The sequence below is a fragment of the Hyaena hyaena genome, unplaced genomic scaffold, assembly GCF_003009895.1.
Source record: "Hyaena hyaena isolate Hyena2069 unplaced genomic scaffold, ASM300989v1 scaffold_16, whole genome shotgun sequence".
NCBI classification, from domain to species: Eukaryota; Metazoa; Chordata; class Mammalia; order Carnivora; family Hyaenidae; genus Hyaena; species Hyaena hyaena.
In genome coordinates, this window is record NW_024080650.1 from 2,801,235 (window position 1) to 2,818,428 (window position 17,194).

The 17,194-nt window shown below is 39.6% G+C and overlaps 1 protein-coding gene across 1 annotated transcript in view; it reads left to right on the forward strand.

Moving 5' to 3' along the window:
- MCM8 (minichromosome maintenance 8 homologous recombination repair factor) overlaps positions 1–17,194 on the forward strand; it is a 45,169-nt gene that overhangs the window by 17,795 nt on the left and 10,180 nt on the right. Inside the window, exons 9-14 of the mRNA XM_039224266.1 lie at positions 8,160–8,311; positions 8,559–8,754; positions 11,659–11,689; positions 12,190–12,330; positions 15,556–15,697; positions 16,616–16,811. Of these exons, the coding sequence (XP_039080197.1) occupies positions 8,160–8,311; positions 8,559–8,754; positions 11,659–11,689; positions 12,190–12,330; positions 15,556–15,697; positions 16,616–16,811 (858 nt within the window). The remainder of the gene's footprint in view (positions 1–8,159; positions 8,312–8,558; positions 8,755–11,658; positions 11,690–12,189; positions 12,331–15,555; positions 15,698–16,615; positions 16,812–17,194) is intronic.

Consider the following 17,194-nt stretch of genomic DNA (forward strand, 5'->3'; position numbering starts at 1 on the left):
TTCAGTAGATAGGTCTGTCACCACTCTGATAGGTTTCCCTTTGTATGTCAGGGCCCTTTTATCCCTAGCTGCTTTCAGAACTCTCTCTTTGTGCTTATATTTTGCCAGTTTCACTATGATATATTGTGCAGAAGATCGATTCAATTTATGTCTGAGAGGAGTTCTCTGTGCCTCTTGGATTTCAATGTCTACTTCCTTCCCCAGGTTGGGGAAGTTCTCTGCTATAATTCAAGGACTCCTTCAGAGCCTTTCCCTCTCTCTTCCTCTTCTGGAATGCCTATGATATGGATATTACTCTGTTTGACTGTATCACTGAGCTCTCAAACTCTCCTTTCATGCTCCTGGATCACTTTATCTCTCTCTTTCTCAGCTTCCTCTTTTTCTATAATTGTGTCTTCTCAATCACTTATTCTCTTTTCTGCCTCTTCAATCCGTGCATTCGACGCCTCCATTTTATTATGTATCTCATTTATAGCATTTTTTAATTCGTCACAACTATTTTTAAGCTCCATAGTCTCTGTAGCAATAGTTTCTCTGATGTCTTCCATGCTTTTTTCAAGCCCAGAGATTAATTTTATGACTATTGTTTTAAATTGTTGTTCAGTTATCTTGCTTATATCTGTTTTGAGCAGTTCTTTAGCTGTAATTTCTTCCTGGAGTTTCTTTGGAGGAGAGTTCTTCTGTTTCATCATTTTGGTTAGCTTTCTATCTCTTGTTAATTTTAAAACATTGTTATGCACTCTGCCCCTGTGGGTGCTGCTGCATTAAAGAGGGCTGTTTGACTGTCCAGGGCTGTCTGTTCAGGAAGTGTTCTTTGAGTGGTATCTCTTGGGTTCTCTTGTTGAGACTTTGTTTATTTTATTTCCCTACTCGTAGTGGTATTTGGGACTCTCTACCATGTATACTTCGGCTTGTTTTTTTGCGGTAACCCTGGAAAAGAAAACAGACAGACAGCCACACAGGGAACAAAGGTACAGAAACGCAAATCCAATAGGCACGCAAGCTGAAAGGAAAAAAGAAAAAGAAAAAAAGGAAGGGAGAGAAAAAAAACAAAACAAAAAAGAAAAAAAAAGGAAGGAGGGAAGACAAATAATAAAAATAAAAATTAAAATTAATAAAAAATTTAAAAAAGAAGAAGAGAAAAAGAAAAAACCCAGAAGACAAAGGACAGTCTAAAAGCATAAAACCAGAATTCCCAGCTACAAATAAAGAGCCAGGTGTATGCAGTGCTGACGGAAGAGCATATACAAAGAGAGAAATGACAGGGCGGGGAGGAAGCGAAATTGGAAATGAAATGACCAGGCAGAGAGACTAAGAGGCTTGATTCAAAGGAAGAAATCATAGAATATGTTTAGAGGCGATGAGAAAGAAAGGAAGATGTTACTCAGGGAAACTACATAGTCTGATTACTCCAGAGAGAGAGAAAGAGGTGTAGAATGTACATCTAGAGAATGGACTAAATGTGACTGTTTAAGCCAACCAGTGACCAGAGTGAGAGTGCCCCGACCAGCAGAGTGGAGGGTTATGAACAAGAAAAGGGAGATTATATCTGAATAGAAAGAATTATCTGTGATTAATCATGGCACTGCATTGGGGCGCCTGGGTGGCTTAGTTGGTTAAGCGTCCGGCTTTCGCTTAGGTCATGATCTCGCGGTTCGTGGGTTCGAGCCCCGCGTCGGGCTCTGTGCTGACTGCCAGCGCAGAGTCTGGAGCCTGTTTCAGTCTGACTCCCTCTCTCTCTGACCCTCCCCTGCTCACGCTGTCTCTCTCTCTCTCTCCTAGAAATAAAATAAAAAACAAAACAAAACAAAACAAAACAAAAAATCATGGCACTGCATCCATGTTGGTCTTGCCCCAGGCTCAGGTAAAAAAACCCCAAAAAAAAACAAAAAAGCAAAAAAACCCCAGCTCTCTTGTGTGGATGGCCGTGGTTTGGTGTAGGCAGGTCTCGCCTCCACTGTGTCCCGCTAGCCGCTCCCTGAGGCCCCTCCTTGGTGGTTGTGGGGAGAAAAATGGTGTTGCCCCCGTCCCATCTCAACCAAGCATTGCAAATCACTCCTTTGGGTCAGATCTCCCTGTGCTGAGGGCGTAGCCAAGGTGGGCTGTGTTCTATGCCCCATGCCCAGCCTCATTTTCAGGTCCCAGTCTGAGCACTTCATTGATACTGCCTGAAACACGGTCCCGCAGGTTGCTGCTTCCCTGCTGCCGGAGGTCGAGTCAGGGATCAAGTCAGGGATTGGGGGAATGGCACAGCCTCAGATCTGCCCGGGTCAAGTGGAGGCACAACCTGGGATCCACCTGGGATCCACCGCCTCAGCGCTGCTGGAGGTCAAGCCCGGGGAATGCAGCTTCAGGCCAGCAGAGTCTGCGCCGCTGCTGAGGATGGTGCCGGGAACACAGCAGAGCAGTTTTTCCTGGTGCCCTCTGGGACCAGGGGCACCTAGTTCAAAGTCAGCACTCCAGCTAGAACTAAAAACACTCTCTTTCCAAGCCGAGATTTTTCTCTTCTCCAGGGACAGTTCTATGAGCAGTTTCAGCTTCTCTTTCTTTTCCCTTCAACTCACTGTGGCTGCCCGTCAGCCAGGCTCCCTCCCCTCCCTCCATATCTCTGATCAGGCCCACTTATATCTTCCCCAGTTCGCACTCACACACTGGGTGAGGTTGCCTTCCCAGTATATTCTGTCTCTGTTCCCAAACTCCTGTGGCTCATTGTCCTATGACATCAGGCCTTCTCTGTTTGAGAGATGGGTGCAAGCGAAATGCCAAATGCTTGAAGCACCAAGTTCTGATGAGCAGGAGACATTGCACTCCAGGGCAGTAAAGGACCTTTTCATAAGGCTACTATTTTTTTTTTTAATATTTGTTCATTTATTTTGAGGAAGAGAGGGAGAGAGAGAATCCCAAGCAGTCTCCGTACTGTCAGTGCAGAGACCAGTGTAGGACTTGAGCTCACAAGCCATGAGATCATGACCTGAGCTGAAATCAAGAGTTGGGCATTTAACTGACTGAGCCACCCTGGTGCCCCCATAAGGCCACTAGTTTCAAGAACAGGAGACGTAGCTGACTTCCCTAACACAGAAATAGACACAGAGAGTTAGTCAACATGAGGAGTCAGAGGAATATGTCCCAAATGAAAGAATAGGACAAAATCACAGCAAGAGACCTACATGAAACGGAGATAAAGTAATCTGCCTGAAAGAGAGTTTAAAGTAATGGTTATAAAGATACTCACTAGACTTGAGAAAAGAGTGGAGGACCTCAGTGAGACCCTCAACAAAGAGAAAACATAAAAAAGAACCAATAAGGGGCACGTGGGTGGCTCAGTCGGTTGAGCATCTGACTTCGGCTCAGGTCTCATAGTTTGTGAGTTCGAGCCCTGTGTCGGGCTCTGTGCTGACAGTTCAGAGGCTGGAGCCTGCTTCAGATTCCGTGTCTCCTTCTCTCTCTGCTCCTCCCCCACTTATTCTCTCTCTATCTCTCTCTCTCTGTCTCAAAAATAAATAAACATTTAAAAAAAGGAACCAATAAGAGATGAAGAATTCTTCAATAACTGAAATGAAAAATAAACTAGAGGGAATAAATAGGCTAGAACAGATCAGAGATCTGGAGGACAGAGTAGTGGAAAGCAAGCTAAACAGAGGAGAGGGAAAAATAAAAATGAAAATAGACTTAGGGAACTCAGTGACACCATCAAGCATAATAACATTCACATTATAGGGACCCAGAAGAAGAGAGAAAGCAGGCAGAAAATTTACTTAAAGAAATAATAGCTGAAAACTTAACAAATCTGGGGAAGGAAACAAATCCAGATATAGGAAGCAATAGAAGGCACCCAACAAAATCAACCCAAGGTAGTCCACACCAAGACACATAGTAATTAAAATGGTAAAAAGTAATGGTAATAAGGGAATTTTTTTTTGCCTTTAATATTTCTTTTTTATTTTTATTTTTTTTACAAATAGTTTATTGTCAGATTAGTTTCCACATAACACCCAGTGCTCATCCCCACAAGTGCCCTCCTCCATACCCATCCCCCCTCCCCCCAACATCCATCAGTTCTCAGTTTTTGTCAGCATTCAAGAGTCTCTCATGGTTTGCCTCTCTCCCTTTCCCCCACCATTTCCCCCCTTCTTCTCCCCCTTGGTCCTCTGTTAAGTTCCTCCTAATCCTCCTATACGTGCAAACATATGATATTTGTCCTTCTCTGCCTGACTTATTTCACTCAGCATAACACCCTCAAGGTCCATCCATGTTGCTACACATGGCCAGATTTCATTGTTTCTCATTGCCATGTAGTATTCCATGGTATAGATAAACCACATCTTTTTTTTTTTATAAAGTTTTTTTTTAACTATTTTTATTTGTTTCTAGGAGAGAGAGAGAGAGACAGCGTGAGCAGGGGAGGGTCAGAGAAAGAGGGAGATACAGACTCTGAAATAGGCTCCAGGCTCTGAGCTGGCAGTCAGCACAGAGCCCGACGCAGGGCTCGAACCCACGAACCGCGAGATCATGACCTAAGCGAAAGTCGGACGCTTAACCGACTAAGCCACCCAGGCGCCCCCACATCTTCTTGATCCATTCGTCCGTTGATGGACACTTAGGCTCTTTCCATGTTTTGGCTATTGTTGAGAGTGCTGCTATGAACAATAAGGGAATTTTAAAAGCGAGAGAAAAGAAAACAGTTACATATAAAGGAAACCCCGTAAGGCCAGCAGCTGATTTTTTCAACAGAGGCTTTCCAGACCTATCTTTTGGGAGCCATGATTCAACTCACTATAATTATGAAAGAAGTTTGAGAATTAAAAATAATTGGTAGTAGCCCAAGTATCCATTGATAGATGAATGGATAAAGAAGATGTGTGTGTGTGTGTGTGTGTGTGTGTGTGTGTGTGCGCGCGCGCGCGCACATGTGTATGTATTTACTCACATAATGAGTTACTCAGCGATAAAAATGAATGAGATCTTGCCATTTGCCACAATATGGATAGATCTAGAGGCTATAATGGTAAGTGAAATAAGACAGAGGAAGAGAAATATCATATGATTTCCCTCATATGTGGAATTTAAGGAAGAAAAAAAAAGAATAAAGGGAAAAAGACAAACTAAAAAACTCTTACCTGTAGGGAACAAACTGATGGTTACCAGAGGGGAGGTAGGTAGGAAGATGGGTGAAATAGGTGAAGAGAATTAAGAATATACTTAGTCATGATGAGCACTGAGTAATGTATAGAATTGTTGAATCACTATATTGTATGCCTGAAACTAATATAACACTATGTTATAACTGTATGTTATCTATACTGGAATTGGAGGGGCGGGGGGAAGCCAGGAACATACCACAAATGCCAGCCTGGCAACTGTTGGGGTTTCAAAGCCATGGTTGGTTTAAAGCCTTTCCCATCATGTGCCAATAAAAATCTATTGGCCCAGAAGATTTTATGAAGTCACTGTGGAAGCTGTCCAGATGGCGCTGTGGAATGAGAAAATACATGTGCCACTGACTTCATCAAATGAGCCCCCCAGATGGTCATTCTCAGGGTCTGGGAGGCCAAGTTGCACTTCCAGGGGAGGATATTGATTCAGTTGGTAAAAAGAAGACAGATGAGAGGCCCTAAGCTACTGATTTCATGCTGTGTAATTAAACTGAAATATGGCTGTGGCAAAAAAAAAAAAAGTTTAAAAGTAACAAATGTAAATATTTTTAAAAACTCAATCAGTAGGAGTGCCTGGGTGACTCATTTGATTAAGCATTTGAGTCCACTCAGGTCATTATCCCAGGGTTGTAGGATTGAGCCCCACATTGGGCTCCATGCTGAGTGTGGAGTCTGCTTAAGATTCTCTCTCTCTCTCTCTCTCTCTCTCTCTCTCTCTCTCTCTCTCTGTGCTCTCTCTCTCTGCCCCTATACCCTGCTTGTGTGCTCTTGCTCTCTCTAAAAAACAAAAATAAAACTTCAATCAGTATAGAAGGCCACAGTTCCCACAATTTCTCACCTTACACAGAATTTAGATAACATCCTATTATGCCTGCCTGCCTGCCTTCACTTTACTCACCCACTTTTTGTGAACCATAGACATTAGAGACGATGTGCTTGCTTTTACTTCTTAGCTGTGATGTTAATTTTACATTGTCAAGGTTTACTTCCGTTTTCCTATCATAACTGTCTTTGTTTAATTTAAAGTTTGTATCTAACAAAAACAAGAGCATTTACATTTTTATGATCAACTTTGTTTAACAAAGAAGCAAGGAAGGTGATCAAATGCCAAGGAAAGGAAATGTAATTTATATCACTAGGATGTGTTGTTTTGTGTGTTCTGTCCCTTAAAGGAAATGATCCAAGCATCAAAATCAAAATAAATTCTCTTTCCTTATACTCCCCTGAATTATCCCCTATTTTAATGTGCTGCATGTTTGGACTGTAACTTTGTTATTTAGCACTTTTCCCACTTTTGAAATCTTTTTGTCTATGGTGTTCTGAAGCCGTGAGAGTACATCTAAATGTGACTTCATCCTGTTTTCTCTTTTATATATCTGTTTTCTCTTTGGATCTCCCTATTAGATACATCCGTTGGATTGTTCACCTGACTTTTAACTTTTCTTCTTTTTATTTTTTTTTAATTTTTTTTTAAATGTTTTTTATTTATTTCTAGGAGAGAGAAAGACAGCGTGAGCAGGGGAGGGTCAGAGAGAGAGGGAGATACAGACTCTGAAACAGGCTCCAGGCTCTGAGCTGGCAGTCAGCACAGAGCCCGACGCGGGGCTCGAACCCACGAACCGCGAGATCATGACCTAAGCGAAAGTCGGACGCTTAACCGACTAAGCCACCCAGGCGCCCCAACTTTTCTTCTTTTTAACTTTCGTTTTCTAGATTTCTTTGTTTTTTTCTCCTACAAGTATTTGATTTATATAGACATATTTGTAATTCTTCTGATCTCACACTTGTTTTCCAGTAGTTGCTTTTTATTGTTGCTTATTCTTGTTTTATGATGGTAAGATTTTCTCAAAAACCCTTAGGCAGCTTTTTGTCTGTTTCTAATGCTCCTCCTGAATTATTTCTGTTTCATGATGAAATATCTGATGAGCAATGAAGTTATTCAGAGTAGGTAGAATAGTTTTCCTTTGCCATTTTGTAGACAGAAGTTTCTCCTTATGAGGCTTCCCCCCTGGATAAGAAGGTAAGGGTTTCAACTAACAGATTTACTATATGAATGTGTTTTTTGAATTGCAATTGGGCTTCTCAGATGCCAGAATGAGGAGGCTCTATTCTGGAACTCTGATACCCTCACTAGATGCTGTAACTCCCCACGCAGAGTGGATGGATCCATTTCTTTAGCACAGTGCTCTGGTTTTTGCCAAACAGTAAAGCCTGATTTGCTGGGATGCCCTCATTCTTTCCCTACCCCATCCACCCACCTACCAAAAAACTCTGAACAGTTGTTCTGTGACTTGGCTTTCAGTTGATTTTCCTGTTTTGTTTCAGCCATCCACTCCTACTCTCCATTCCTGCCAACTACAGCCTAGAAGGCTCTCAAGGGCTCTGCTGAGAATATTGGCTCCCACTTCTCTTGTACCCCTGTAACTTTTTCCTGTGTGTATTCTGGACTTCATGTTGTTTTATCCATCAGTGTTTTCCCACTTGCTATTTTCTAAAATTTCAAGATCTCTTGTTTATTGGTAATACCTCTGCACACCCAAAAACTTCTGCACACAGAAACTTATTTAATGACTGCCATTTTGGTGGACATTTTGGAGAGAGGCAAGTGTACATACTCATCCTGCCATTCTTTATTACTTTTGTTAAGTTTATTTATTTATTTTGAGAGAGAGAGAGAGCAGCAGCAGAGGGGCAGAGAGAGAGGGAGAGAGAGAATCCCAAGGAAGCTCCATACCAGCAGCACTGAGTGCAATGTAGAGCTTGTCATGACCTGAACCGAAATCAAGTGTCAGACACTTGACTGAGATAACCAGGTGCCCTTCATCCTGCCATTCTTAATTGGAAATAGCTGAATTAATTTTAGATCCATTATTGAAATTTTTTTTTAATTTTTACTACTCTGCCCTTTATCTAGCTCAGTACCTTGTGGGTTCTGAATAGTTGACATGTTGAAGAAATAACTCAAAGTCAGTACATATACTTACTGAAAATTCTTTAACTTTTTAGAATCCAGGAGCTGATGTCTGACGATCAGCGAGAAGCTGGTCGGATTCCACGAACAATAGAGTGTGAACTTGTTCATGATCTTGTGGATAGCTGCGTCCCAGGAGACACAGTGACTATTACTGGAGTTGTCAAAGTCTCAAATGCTGAAGAAGGTATGGTATAACTCTTCTCATTTTGATTGTCCCTCAGTAATTTGCTAGCATTCATGTTTTTTCTTTCTAAGGTAATTTTGAATCTCCACTAGTATAGGGAATTCCTTGTTTCTTACATAGGTGAAACTTTTCCTCCAAAATAAAGGTTTATTTGTAGTTTATTGTGCCTTTCTTTTATATGCTATTCAAGTCTTTGTAGAGAAAATGAAAATACCAATTATTATACTTCATGCTTTGAAATTTACAGGTTCTCGAAATAAGAATGACAAATGCATGTTCCTTTTGTACATTGAAGCAAATTCTGTTAGCAATAGCAAAGGACAGAAAACAAAGACTTCTGAGGATGGGTGTAAGCATGGAGCATTGATGGAATTTTCACTTAAAGACCTTTATGCCATTCAAGAGATTCAAGCTGAAGAAAACCTATTTAAACTCATTGTCAAGTATGTATGAGATTATCTGAAGTTTTATTATATATATGCACCATAGAGGTGCTCTTGGCTACAGGTAACAAGAAACTAGTCAAAATGGTTGCAAATTACAATTCACAGGTCAAATCCAGCTAACTGCTCATTTTTATATGGCCCATAAGCTAAGAATGGTTTCTGTGTTTTATAATGGTTGAAAAAAAGAATATTTCATGACACATACAATTATTTGAAATTCAGATCTCGCTGCCGGTAAATAAACTTGTATTGGAACACAGCTGCAGCCATGCATTTAGGTAGTGTCTGGCTGCTTCCCAGCTGCAGTGACAGAGCTGAGTAGCTGCAGCAGAGAATGGCTCACAGGTATTTATTGTCTATTCCTCTACAGAAAAGTTTGCTGATTTCTAGTTTTATCCATAAAGAAAATTTACTGTCTCACACAAGAAGTTAGTTACTCAACAGAAGATGATGGGACTATTAATTCCAGTCATTTCAGTTGTATGGCGGAGGTTGTGTGCTTACTTTTTTAAAAAAGGAAGAAAGAGATCACATAGAAGTCCCTTACTTCAATAAGTATTTCATAATACTCTTTTATTTCCATGTTTTTGTCATGCAGTAGAGAAGAAGCAAACAAAGTACAGGCATTTTTGCTTTAGTGGTTAAGAGATTTTTTTTTTTTTTTTTTTAAGATAAATCTAAGTTAGGATCCTACTTCAACCACTTAATTTCTGGCCGGTGTGGTTGGAAGCATGTTGCTTATTATCTCCTTGATTTTTATCACCGTAAAATAGAAATAATAATTCCTGTCTCAGAGGTTGTACCAAAGATTAAATGAAATTTTATAATGTATTTAACATAATTAACACAGCATGCTGTATTTTAAAACAGTTTTTTGGACAATTTTGAAGAATTAGAAGAAAACAAGACAGACTGAACAATAGATACACCTAAGAGTAGTAAAGAACTGAGGTTTTGACATTTTCCTTCACCTAGGCTTAGGGCACTAAGAGAATTTGACTCTTTTTGCCTTTAATATGTTAATTAACCAACTAAGAAAAGCATACAGTTCTTCAGGGATTCTTTGTCCCTAAACCCTCAGAGACTTCCTCTGAATAGTAGGCAGCCATCCAGACCCACCCTGGGAGAGGAGGTGCTCTGAGCTGAAGGAGGGGTGTAGTCTATGGATCAGTGACTGTGGCAAGTGGGCTCCAAGCCAAGCAGAAGAGCAACCTGGTTGAAGATCAAAACACCTCTTCAATTGGTTCCTTTACCAGTTGGTTCCTTTACCAATTATGAATAAGAACGAAAGTTCACAGTGGTCCTTCTGCTATACTTACACTATACTTACAGAACGGTTTTCTTCCCACAGGTTATTTTTACCCTTCAGTTCTAAATTTGTAATTTCAACATCAAAAACCAGAATTTTTTATTTGTTAAGCTTGTAGATGCTGACAAATTAGGCAGACTGCCTGGTTTTGTAAATAACGGTTTACTGGAACACATCCTTGTCCATTCATCTACATATTACTTTCACACAAGTTGAGTAGTTGTGACCCAGACAGTCAAATTGAAAAGATATAGTTTCTGGCCCTTTAAGAAAAAGTTTGTCCACCTTTGTTAGAGTAACAAGTAGAGGACCATGAAAGCAGAAGACAGTGGAAGGTTATGTTTTAGTTTAGGTTCCTTCAGAAGCAATGATTTGGGTAAGCGTTTATTTGGGAGGTGATCCCCAGAAATATTGGTAAGGGAATGGGGGAATGAGAGAAAGGATGGTAGTGTATGATGCCTTAATGAAGACGTGCTATAAGCATCCAGGGCTTAATCCTCTTGAGACCTCGGAATACTAGACTATGTAGAACTAGCCTCAGTATTTTTCTATCCAAGGGCCTAGATTTGGGGCTACTCTTGGAATATTCTATAACCCAGCACTTTTATCCTGTGCAACCTACCTGCTTCTGATGCTTCTGCAGCCAGAGAAAGCCCTTCAGCAGACAGGTGCAGGGTGTGGCCAGAAGCTAGCAGTGATTACGTGGGAAGATGTTTAACAGTGAGCACCAAGGGGATGTGGCAGGGCAACTTCTGTGTTTACATGTATTAAAAGGGATAATGATTCATACTTTACTCCTGGTTACATCTCTTCCACTCTGGCCTTTTTTGCTTGATCCTTCTTTTTACAATTGATAAATGTAAATATACTTCTTTATAGTCACATTTGTCTTATTTATTCTGATTCTTTGAATCAAGCTGAAAAAAATGAAATTTTATCTCATCTTGAAATATTATTTACTCAATTCACCCATTAGTCTTCTCTCAGTGCTTTGGCTACACAAATGTCTATTCATATGAAATGCAATATAATTCTGTATCCTAAAGTAGAAGGCCATAATTATGATGTATACTAAAGGCTGGAGATAGATCAACCCGTATATTTGGTTACTTTAAAATGCCTTGAGGGGTGCCCGGATGGCTCAGCTGGTTAATCGTCCAACTCTAGATTTTTGCTTAGGTCATGATCTCACAGTTCTAAGATCAAACCCGCATTGGGTTCTATGCTGGGCATGGAGCCTGCTTGAGATTCTCTCTCTCCCTCTCCATCTCCCCCTCCCTTCCTTGTGCACACACTCTCCTGAAAAAATAGTAAGTTAAATAAATTTTTTTTAAAAAAATGCTTTACAAGTATCCTGTCTCCCTTACACAGGCACAGCTTTTAAAGCATTCTTCTTCCTTTTATGGATTATCCAAGAACTTTAAGAAATATACTAATAGAATAAAATGTCTTGAGTTGTTTGAGGAATGTAAATTTTATATTTGTCTTTTTTTTGATGCTAAATAAAGCAAGTTAAGCAAATTGTAAAGTAGATCTTCTAATGGATAGATGAAGTGTAAATAAGAATTTATAAGTTGTATTTTGTTTTTCAGCTCACTTTGCCCTGTCATTTTTGGTCATGAAGTAAGTATTTTACTTCATCTCTACCCAAAAATACATAAAGTTGGCAAAAAAAAAATAGCTAATTTCTGCTAGCCAGTTATTTGTATTTTAGTAGGTCATTATTCTCCAGAAATGAATGATGTGAAAGGCAAACTATAGCTCCTTGTAATAATAAGCTAATAGGAATGAGATTCTTTTAAAGTGACTTTGGGTGCTAAGTGTTAAAGCAGAAGCTGACAAATATTTCCCAGTTTTGTGGAGTAGATTCATGCTTTGCAAGGTAGGTCTTTACTCAGTAAAGATACGTCTTTAATTTTATGTGCCTCCTACTTTTTGCGTCTTAATCATTTATATTATGAAAGTTTATATTTTAATTTCCTTAGGGAAAAAAAGTAAAGTTCAATTATGCTTTAAAAAAATTCTTAAATAAATGTAAATATAGAAGGAGGAACATCCCTTCTTTGCTAGTCATCTTTATGTTTTTCTTACTTTGGGGGTTCCCCCCTTCTTTCACACTTGAGCTTGTTAAAGCAGGCTTGGCATTAGCACTCTTTGGAGGAAGCCAAAAATACGCAGATGACAAAAACAGAATTCCAATTCGAGGAGATCCACATGTTCTTGTCGTTGGAGATCCAGGCTTGGGAAAGAGTCAGATGCTACAGGTAGGAAATCAATCATCTAGTATTTTAATGTATTCCTTACAAAACGTGACTGATTCACAAGTGAGTTTTCTCAAAGCATGCAGTGCTTATGTTCTAGAAGACATAGTTGGTCTGATGGTATAAATGAATTGGGGTTTGTGTGAGTAAGATGTCACTTCTCTCTGGCCATCCTTTCAAATCAAGCCAGTCTGTCATACAGGCTGTGTAGGCATGCTGGTCTGTGGAGATGTCACCTGTTGTGAAATGTTAACCATTCTCTAACCCCCCGCCCCCCCTTTTTTTTGTGGTGTCAGTTTTGCTAGTCTTTTTTTGTGTGACTTCACCTATGAATAGAATAGTTGGAGAAAGTAAAGAGCAGCAGGCAGCCTCACGCATTCTGTCTTCACACAACTACATAAACACTTTATTGAGTTTTAGGAACAGTCTGATAAAGAGATCTGTCTGTATACATCTTCACTGCTTCTGAGTTTAAAGCAAGGCACCTTCTGTGAAAGCTTCTTGTTGGTCCCCAAGAAGATTCTGCCTCTGGCAGTCAGAGCCTACTGGTTCTCCCCATCAGGGCTTATGATGGCCCTAGATAGCTCTGCTTATTGGAATGCTTGTGGTTGCCTTGCAGTGACACCTGCGAAGTCAGCCATAGTGTCCTTTCTGAGAACGCCCATGTGTCCCCATTCCTCACCACCACCCCCAGTGTAGAAAAATATGACCAGAGCAGGGGTTTCTTTGCTAAGTTGTAGTCCTGTGGCTACTGCATCTTTGTCCAGGGGTTCGAACCTTGGCTACATATCAGAATCACCTTTGGAACTCTGAAAATCCAGGGGCCTGCTTAGTCCAACTGAATGAAGAGTGTCTGGATTAGGGTCCTAGTGTCTGTGTGTGTATAACCCGGCACAGGTGATTGTGCTGTGCAGCCAGGACTGAGAAGCACTTTGACGTCATCATTGCATTATAAACCCACTGTCCTTCACGTCAGAATCTTTATTTATTCCCTATGTTTGATTGTTAAACCAGTCATCATTTTAATTCCTAAACTGACATTTCATCTATGTTTCTATGTTCCTTTGGACCAACTGGGCCTACTTTAAAAACAAATAAACAAACAAACAAACTCTGTTCTGAGTTCTTGCTACAAACCTGACAGCTGAGACACAGAGCACCTAGTTTTAGGAGAACAGTTGACGATAAAAATGAAAACAGGATACCGAGCCAGACTGTGCATGTAAAAGGTCCATATGTGGACCTGCATTGTTACAGCTTTATTTTCTGTCTTTTATATCGTGTATATAACGAATTAGTGTATTATAGGTAGAAGCCTGGTTTAACTTACAAAGTGTCTGGTTATCTATACAAATAAATCTTACACTTTATACATTGTGCTTACGATGTATAAAAGTTCCATTTTTCTCTCTTACTCCTTTTTTCCCCCTCTTAATCCTTTTTTATTTAAGAAATAAATCTTGGCAGATAATGCTTTCAGAATACATTTAATGGTACTGAAAAAAAATTAATACTAAGAAATGGGATTGGCAATTTTTCATGGTTTTTAGACCTAGAATAATGCCTTTTAAATCATTGGCTTAATTTAAAAAGAGAAGCTGTAATATTGGTAGAAATTAAATGTTGTAAACAGAGGAAGGTATTTGAATATAAGTCTTCTAGCCCTACTAAACCAGAGTTTTTAAAAATTAGGCTAATGCAGTCATCATTTGCTTTATATTTTTAATCCTCTTTTCCTCTGACCATTTAGTAAGTCATCATCATCCTCTCAGACTAATAAGGGATTAGTAATAAAAATAATGAGGAGTGCCTGGGTGGCTCAGTTGGTTAAGCATCTAACTCTTGATTTTGGCTCAGGTCATGATCTCAATGGTGGTGGGATTGAGCCCCCACATCAGGCTATGTGCTGAGTGTGGAACCTGCTTAGGATTCCTTCCCTCCCTCCTCTCTCTCTCTCTCTCTCTCTCTCTCTTTCTCTGCTTCTCTCTGCCCCTTCCCTGCTCATGCTCTCAAAATAAATAAACATTTTTTAAAAATAATAATAGCTACTGTTTATAAGCTAGATATTATAGGGTCACTTGGGTTGGGCACTGCACAAGTCCAGAGTACATTATCAACATAGTAGTGTGAGTACTGTCTCCTGGGGTTGTGCAGTGTGCAGCATGCACAGTGGCCTTACTTTGGGCTCTTATTGTGTGCCAGGTACCAGATTTAAGTACCTTATATACACAATCTCATTTATTCCTCAGGGTTATACATAATAAAACAAGGAAGCTGAGGCTCAGAGAGATCTGAGAGCAGCATAGCCAGTACATGGTAGAGCCAAAATTTAAAAAGGTCTGCTCAGGGCACCTGGGTGGCTCAGTCAGTTAAGCATCTGACTCTTGATCTCAGCTCAGGTCTAGATCTCAGGGTCGTGAGTTCAGGCCCCATCTTGGGCGCCATACTGGGCATAGAGCCTGCTTTAAATAAACCAAAAACAACAACAACAAAAAAACCCAGGTCTGCTTGACTCTGGAGGTCAATGCTTTTAATTCTTGTGTTATTTATCTGACCTGCCATAGCTTGTTTACCCAGGTGAGCATTATTGAGCCAATTTATTACTTGATGTATAAAGAAGCACTGAAGCCTTAGAAATTAAAATTGGTACTCATGTGTTTTCTGTGTGAACTTGAAAATGAAGCATAAAATGAAGTTGTATAGTATTCACATGACCACAGACATCAAAGGCAGGCTGCCTGTATTTGACTGAATCCTCACCTCACACCTTCATAGCCACTGTGAGTTACTCTATGCAAGGCTTTGTGCGTGACTCAATGGGGATTTAATAATGCCCACTTCCTGCCCCACTACTGCGGTAGTAAAGATTGTATAGTAAAACTGTTAGAAGAATACGTGGCAGGGGTGCCTGGGTGGCTCAGTCAGTTAAGCATCTGACCTTGATTTTTGCTCAGGTCATGATCTCATGGTTTATGAGATCAAGCCCCGCATCAGGTTCTATGCTGACAGTGCAGAGCCTGCTTGGGATTCTCTCTCCTTCTCTCTCTGCCCCTCCCCTGCTCGTGCTTTCTCTCTCTCTCTCCCTCCCTCTCTCCCTCTTTGTCTCTCAAAAATAAATAAATAAACTTAAATAAAAGGAATACCTGGCATATAGCTGACCTTTGTAAGCAGTTACTGTTTTTTTTCCTTTTACTTTGGCTGATTCTCTTAAACCTTTTGTTTCCTTAGGCAGTATGCAGTGTTGCTCCACGTGGCGTGTATGTTTGTGGTAATACCACAACCACCTCTGGTTTGACTGTAACTCTTTCCAAAGATAGTTCCTCTGGAGATTTTGCTTTGGAAGCTGGTGCCCTTGTACTGGGTGATCAAGGTAAGAGACCAAACTCTCCACTGTTTACAACATGTAATTTTTTACTAATATTACAACTTCTATTTTTAAATTGAGCCAATGGTTAAAAAGCATTATTCCAGGTCTAAATAATTAGTAATTCTGGGGCTTTCGGAGTTTTTTTTAAGTCTTTTCCAACTCATTTCTTTACATTATGCTCAAGAGGTATTTGGATAGTACTGTATTGTCCAGTGAGTTGAGAGTGAGTGCCAGAAAAAAATAACTGGAAATACGGATTACAGTGCAGAATTGAAACTGGTACTTAATGTCGTTCATTCTCAGAATTTTGCGATAGACACAATTATATATCAGGTCAATCAAGTCAAATAGGTATAGATGACTGCTTGCACTTCCTATTTCATATCAACCATCACAATTATTTAACAGCCCGTTTTAAAGCTTTACATCAAGCTCCCTATAGGGTGGGATATGGTTATATGCTGACTGCCACATTCATATTTCCTAATACATAGGTGCACAGTAAGTACTAGCTGAATGTATTACTATTACTTAGTTCAGAATACTTTGAGATGCCTTGGAACTGAAAATAAGGTGAGTGTTATCCTTTACTCTCAGAGGACTTACAATAAGAATTTAGAACTATTACTTTATAATTAGAAGTTTTGCTGTATTTAACCCATCTCATTGGATGTTTTTCAGGATTTGACTGAGAGTTTATAAGAAAAATGCTGAATGAGAAAATATTACATACTAGTTAAGACAAGTGTCTTATATACTAGTTAAGACAAGCACAAATTCTCCACCGTTTGACATTTTATAATTTTTAACTGCTGGAAACAATTACAAATAATTTCCTTATTGTGGAACAGTTTCCATCCTGTAAGATTTGGAACTTATCCAAAGAAAGCTTTCTTCTGTGTTATTTTACTGTGATTGTAGGTATTTGTGGGATAGATGAATTTGATAAGATGGGGAATCAACACCAAGCCTTGTTGGAAGCTATGGAGCAGCAAAGTATTAGTCTTGCTAAGGCTGGCATGGTTTGTAGCCTCCCCGCAAGGACTTCCATCATCGCTGCTGCAAATCCAGTTGGAGGACACTACAATAAAGCCAAAACAGTTTCTGAGAATCTAAAGTAAGTCTCTTTGGATATTTATACCTTTAATATATGAATCCTTATAAATCAATAAGAAAAAGACAACTGAGGACATATAGTTCACAGAAATGATAATTTCCAGTAAATGAACAGAAACATGTTTGAGCACTACAAATTAAAACAATGAAGTACCACTGATAGCTACCAGATTGGCAAATATTTTATGTGTTAATACTCATTATTGGCAAAGGGTTGGGGAAATGAGTTCTCACACATTCAAGTTAGCATATTGAAGGACAACTGGCATGTTTATTTATCACTGTTTTAAATGTACATTTCATGGAAACCAATTTGACAATAAACCATTTGTAAAAAAAAAAAATAAATAAAAATGTACATTTCATATATTCTAGTCAGTTCTA